The 6,935-nt window shown below is 39.0% G+C and overlaps 1 protein-coding gene across 1 annotated transcript in view; it reads left to right on the top strand.

Moving 5' to 3' along the window:
• Positions 1–259: 259 nt before the first annotated feature.
• Positions 260–6,935, top strand: part of THSD7A (thrombospondin type 1 domain containing 7A) — a 189,228-nt gene continuing 182,552 nt past the window's right edge. The window contains exon 1 of the mRNA XM_058800424.1: positions 260–460. Coding sequence (XP_058656407.1) covers positions 316–460 — 145 coding nt within the window. The 5' untranslated portion in view covers positions 260–315. The remainder of the gene's footprint in view (positions 461–6,935) is intronic.

The raw sequence follows: 6,935 nt of genomic DNA, 5'->3' as shown, positions 1-6,935 counted from the left end.
AGCAAGATAACCTGCTCAGTCAGCTGGAGCCCCCTGCGGACAGCTGTCTCGCTTTTAGCTGATGGAAAACTGCTATAAGCGCTGAATGGAAGAGCGTGGAGCAGCGCCCATACCGGCACGGGGAGCTGCAGCAGCGGCAGCCGGAGCCAGCGCGGACTCTATTGTTCCCCGGTGTTAAACAGCTTCTCCTTCCCCACTGCCATGCACAGCGGCGGGAGAGAGCCTTGCGGTCCCTTTCTCCCCGCGAGGGAATTCTGAGGAGGGAGGATCGTGTGCGGAAGGTTTGGCGGCGGCTCCGGAGCGGCTGCGGGCGGCATGGGGCTGAGCGAGGGCAGCGCTGCGCCCCGCGGGCCGGGGGCCGCTCTCGGGATGCTGCTGCTGCTGCTGCTGCTGCTGGCGAGCTGGGACACCCGTGCGCAAAGTGAATTTCAAACTTCGTCCGTGTATTTGTGGAAGACCGGTAAGTCAGGGTGATAACGCAGCAGCAGTGTGTTGAGTTTTTGTTGTAAGTAATGACCTTTTTGTGTGCTTTGTGTATGTGGAGGGAGAAAGTTAATCTAAAATAACTAATGTTTGCTGGTAGGATTATAGGGGGAAAATAGGTCATCTTACAGGATTCCACCATCCAGGCACATATTGCAATTAAAAAAACTCCACATTTTAGTCTGTGCCACTGTTACTGGGATCTCTTATATATTTTTAAATCTGTTTAGCAGCTCTGTGTTGTACATAAAGGTCAGAGCATTAGTGCCTGTCATCAATGACAAGGAACAATTATTACAATTGGAGTCAGCATCGTTAAAAGTGCTCTAAACATACTGAATTTTCACAAAGAAAGATGTGATTCAGCACATCTAATCTTTGTGTCCTGTGCTGACATGTAATATATTCAGTGTGGTAATTGATGGGGAGTTGGGTTTGTTAAATTTAGGTTTATTCCATGGTATATAGGACACGTGAAAGCTAATGATGGATTAGGTGAAATAATCCAAGTGATGCCAGATCTCATAACCAAAGAGCCAAAGGCAAATAGGCTATGTGGATTCAGCACCACAGTAGATGGATAATTTCCTCTACTTTGATCCTAATGAGTTACGTGTCTGTTTTAAAGATTGCATAGTCATAACAGTGTTTCAACCTTAACTCTGCATTAAAAATCAGTGGGGAATTTTCTTGTGTCTATTAATATATTACGTTAATTCAGGACTTAAGCAGTGATGAATATGTGCATTTTAGTTGTCTTGATAGAGTTGCAGTTCATATGTAAGTAGAATCAAACTCTCATTTAGGAAATTTAAAAATTTCTGACTGGGAAATATTTCACATTGGCTTTGGCAGTTACCTTACTTTCCTGTATGTTGCCAGGAACAAAACAACCCAAAAAGTAGTAGATTTGTTTAAAAAGTGTTTTTTTCATTAAAGGATAATAGAATAATAGGAGAGATTGCAAATTAATCATTTGTCTGAAAAATAACTTGGAGAAGACAGTCTCTTTCCTAGATGGAGGGACACTGCTTTCTGCCACAGAAGCAGATCAATTTACAATTACAGTGATATCCTGAATTTTTTAAAAGGCTCCATCTATCCAGCTGCTCAGAGAGGAGATTAAAAGGAAATTCATTTAAACAAGAAGACAAGCTTTCCAATAACACTAGAAAGAGAAATCTGAAGAAGGGAAAATCCTTTGCAACTTTCACTTCTAACTGCAAGATGGGTTACACAATGACAGTGACCTTTTTTCCCTTTAAACTGTTGACAAATTAAAACCAATTTACACTTCCATTACAGATCTGTAAATGTTCAACACACACTTAAAAAGAGGTGATATATATGCACAGGTTTATGGAAAGGCACAGTAATAATATAACATTTTCATAAAGCATTTCACATTTACCGTAAGTTGCTAGGCATCCGCAGAATAAACTCTCCAGCATTTTATTATGTCTCCATTTAACAGTGTAATGGATTGTATTTAAAAATGTTAAAACAGTAACATAGTTTGAAGATAATAATAATTCTGGTGAACTACTACTTAAGGACACGTGCAATCAGTTTGCTATGGACTTAACTCCACTTACTTTGCACATGGTACACGTGCTTTGAAGTAATGTCAGCTAAACCAGCACCAAGGAAACCATCTTGGCTTTTGTCTTCACCCCCTTTTCCCTTCCTGGCAAAGACTGCTCTTAAGAAACTTTTGTGTAGGACAGGTATGATCCAATTACTTTGCCTGATGAAGAGCTAGCTCTTGCCTTCATCTTTTCTTCTGTGACATCTCTCGCCTGTTTTGCCTACAGTAAGAAATACTGCAGCCATAACATCAGTGATGAAATGGAAACAAGATGAAAAACAAGTAATGAAAAACAAGAGTGGCTCTTTTCAGATGATGAAAGGCAAGATGCAGTGAATAAGACACTGCATCTGTGTTTGGCTCCAAATTAAATTTTTGCGCTCTTTTTTTCAGCTGTGTATTGAATTCTTTTGTTTTCCCTCCCTCCAGTCGTGGGAGGATCGAGAAAGTGAACTGGAAGAACTGCTGGTCAGTGGTCTGAAGTGACATGTAGTACAAGAGGTACAGAGTTGAGCTAAAGTATCAGAGAGATAAACAAAACTGAACAGTAGTGAGCTCATGCACTTGAGATGATATTTTCCTTCTCCTTCTGTGAATGAGAGAGGTCAGGAGAATGTGGCTGAGACTTTGTCAAGGCAATTAGCTGGATTATAGGCCTTCTGGGACCTCTTATGTCCATTTTTTGAGAAGCATGCTATTTTTGTATTGAATTTAGTCTGTCATCAGCTTTTCTAAGTGCTGTTCATGACTTGCGTCTGTCTTGTTTTTATTTCTAAAGGTTTTTGAAATAATGTCTACTTTGTGTCTTCTATACTGCTTTACTGCATTATGTTTTCTTAAGGATGCCCTTGACAATAATGTGCAATGACTATGAGGTTTGAGTGGAGGCATGCTTTGTTTTATATAATAATAGTTTTCTTTTTATGTTTTCTTATATTTATGGGGTTTGAAGGGTTTTTTTTTTGTAGTTGTTGTTTTGTTGGAAAGAGGGGAGGAGTGTTCTAATGCAAATTTCAAGTGTTTGCTTTCAATCCTTGAAAAGCTCTCAGAGGACCTGATTTCCTGTTTACTACCATCCTCCAGTCTACTGCCATAAAAATCTGAGGTTATTGCAATTCTCAGTTTAACCATTTGGGGGTTTAGTTATCTTTGATTCAACATATACAGTGTTGTGAATAATCTGCTTTGAGCAGGGAAGTTGAGCTAAAAGTTATCTCCAGAGGTCCCTTCTAATTTCCACCCATCCTGTGATATAGGTGCCATCACTGAGTCATTTTTACTGCTCCAGCTGAAACAACTTTGAAATTTTGGCTTTTGTTACTTTTTTTGATCTGTTTAGAGAATGGGTATTTGATGTTCTGGTGTGTTTAATGGATCTTCAGAGTTCTGAATCACGTTTTAATGAGCAATAGTTGATTATACCTTCAAGTGAGTGAACTAGGTTTCTCACCAAACTTTCTCATTCCATTCTATGCAGACCATTTTATTCAATTACAAATACACGGTTGGTTCATTTTGTGTGGTCACTGGGAAAGCCATCTTGGCTTTTTAGCATAAACTAAAGCAAAGTGATGAAACAGCAAGATTCCCAGTGTTGAGTCATGGTGTGGATCTGGTTGATGATCTGAGCTAGACAGCAGCAGCTTTTAGCCACTCATGGAAGAGAAGTTGGGAAACTGGGGACTGGTCATTATATTGGTGTGGGGCAGACACAGACTGCCAAGTGTTGAACTATTTATGCTGAAAAGATGTTAATGGCATGTTTTGTTCATGAGTAATTTCCTTTCTCTGATTTAACTGATTTCACTTGCAATGACCTGTTGTTTGCGTCAGGTTCTACACAGCTGCACTTAACTTCTGTGAGTTTCTCAAATGCCATTTTTATTCTGCCTTAACTTTTATGATTTGCTTTAGAATTTTGCTGAATATTATTGAATTTATTCGGAAGGGGAGTTGTCAAGACTGGAAGAAGGCTCTTCTCATTGTTGCCAAGCAATAAAACGAGAAGCAATGGGCAGAAACTGTTGCACAGGGAGTTCCATCTGAATACAAGGAGAAATTTCTTTACTGTGCAGGTGACCATACACTGGAACAGACTGTCCAGGGGGGCTGTGGAGTCTCCCTCACTGGAGATGTTCAAGAACTGTCTGGATGCAATCCTGTCCTGTGTGCTCTGGGATGACCCTGTTTAGGTGGGGAGGTTGGACCAGATGACCCACTGTGGTCCCTTCCAGCCTCACCATTCTGTGGTTTTCATATTCAAAGACGCCTTGTGATCTTGTGATACTGCCCACCGTGGGCTAAGATGTTGTTGTATCTGTAAGTTCTGCATTGAACAGTGTGATGACTGCTGATTCTTAAATGAAGATACCCATGAAGTTTTCACTTTTTTCCCTTTACATGAAGGTGCATATTTTTCTTAGTCTCTCATGTCATCATGCAGGACATGTATTTACCATTCCTTTACACAAATGACTAAGCATAGGTGCTTCTTGCCCCATCAGAAGTCTCTTTTACTTCTTTCTACCCTCTCTTTCATATGTTTTTGTTAAATTAATTCACATGTTGATGTGTGATGTGCTGTCGGTGTTGGGTGTAATGCTTGCCTACAGTTACTATGAGATATATATATATATTATATGCAGATTAATTACTGAAGAATGCACAAAGTCTGCAAGGTTTGATCACATTAAAATTGCATCTTCCAACAGCTTGAAATAGTGTACATGACACCTTTGAAGTGGAAGATGCAGCACTGGATTAATGTCTCTGTAACAAAAGAAGTCATGAGACAAAAATCCAGGAGGCAGTGCCTTTTCCATTTTTATTTGTTTTAAAGACTTGATCAGATCTCAGATAGTACAGATAGGTGTAGCTCTGCAGAATTATTTGAGAGATCTGCAATTGTTGATACTGAGACTGGTTATTGGTACAACAGTCACAGTTTGACATTTTCCCTTCTTTTTAACAAGGGTAGAACTTGACATAGGCTTTCTGTGGGTAACAGTGCTGTTTTAAAATTAAAGTGGAAATAGGAAAAAGGCAGTTTCCTCAAGAGAACAATAAAGTATCTATATTTTCCTGCTTATGTTGTGTCTCCTAGATGAGAATTGGTCCTTAGATGATAACTTGTTCAACCTTTGATGCAGGCAAGAATTGGAGGAAAGGCAATAATATGTGTGTAGGCAACATACAGAATATCATTGGTACTTTTGGGGTAGTGGAGGCCTGGAGTGAAACCAGGGGCCAGGTGGTTTCTACTGGGGCCAGAGGGGTGTTGTAAACTCTGCAGGCAAGAGCTCTTTTTAATCACTTTTTGATCTTTTTCAAACAGTATCTGTATGTGATTTATTCTTGTTCCATTGCCTTGGCAAGAGGGCTGCACAAAGGCCTCCTAGTTCCGTATAAACAAATGTTTTCTGTTTCAAGGTGTTTCTTTGGGATCTTGTCACCAAATCACACTTCACTGCTTGATATGAACTTGGGTCTCAATACTCCTCTGATTTTCAACATCTTGGTTTTCTACTTACCCATAGAGAGCAGCAAATGCAACATCTGTACCATTGCATGCCTGTCAGGTTTTATGTTCTAAGGGTTTGGTTTCAAAAGTGGAATTTTCAACAGTTCTGAAATTCCTTTTCTAACATCTTTGGTGTCTAAAACTCATAAAATCACAGAATAAAAAGTCTATTTTATTTTCCCTCTGTGTGACCCTAGGACTGTCCTATTTTCACTGCACTGAGTGTTCCTATCTCATATTATTGCCTGAGGAGGACAGAAGTCCTTCCTAGGACTGGCAATCCAGCAGGCATTTCAAATTGTACCTAAATACACACTGACAGGAATTATCAGAAGGGAAGAGGGAAAGAGAAAAATTACCTAACCAAACCTCTGATTAAAACAAGCCTTTCAAGGACTGTGTCATCTTGAGCTGTTCCATTACATAGGTGAAACTCCCCCATTTGTTCCAGTATTCTTCTTTTTTTTGTTTGATTGGGTTTTTTTGTGCTTTATCTTTTTAAATTTTTTGTTTGTTTTTAAAACCTGAGTAAGGACTCCTTGCACTAATTGCACCTTGAGACTGAAGACAGATAAGCCTGTGTCAGTAACTGGGAAACTCCTGATTTTAAAGAGATTATGAAGAAATGATCTGAAGAGCAGGATTAGATGCTAGGGAAAATGCTAAATGAGAAAAAGATGTTTTATCTTGAGGACTAACTGTCAGGAAGGGAATTCAGATATGATGATGAAAGAGGGCAGTGAGGATCTTCTTCAAGGGAAAATTAAGCCCTAGTTATGGCATGGTGAACTTCAGCTGGTGCCTGCATATCCTTGAGGAGAGAGGTCTGTCAAGATTTTTAAACTGTCCTTGATTGTAGAAGGTGTTTTGGGGGATTCATCTTTTTGATTATCTGGTCTTCAGTTAAAGAATAAGATAAAAGGAATATTAAGAAAAAATGTATTTTATCACCTTTTCAAAGAATAAAAATTATTCAAGCAAAATATGCTAAAGAAACATTACTGCTAAATATAAATGATCCTCCAGGATAGAATCTGATTAAGTGTTGGTTACACATACACTGCATAAATTCATATTAATTAGAATTTATCACTTTTATTACTCTCTGTTATGTGCATCTAAGCAACCACACTCTTTGCTGTCATCTCCTAGTTAAATCTGATTTTATGGAGTCAAATAGGGCTTGTCTATCTGGGTCTTGAATTAGGACGTATTCATTTTCATTAGGCACCTTCATCACTGTTGCTTTTTGCCCTCATTTATAAAATATCCTTTCGGATATTTTAGTCAAAAGAAATTTTGCAAAGCATGTATTAAGTCTTTGATTAATGCAAAAGACTTGTA

The sequence above is a fragment of the Ammospiza caudacuta genome, chromosome 1, assembly GCF_027887145.1.
Source record: "Ammospiza caudacuta isolate bAmmCau1 chromosome 1, bAmmCau1.pri, whole genome shotgun sequence".
Taxonomy (NCBI): Eukaryota; Metazoa; Chordata; class Aves; order Passeriformes; family Passerellidae; genus Ammospiza; species Ammospiza caudacuta.
Note: the sequence above shows the minus strand (reverse complement) of the source record. Positions and strands in the feature narration are given on the sequence as shown.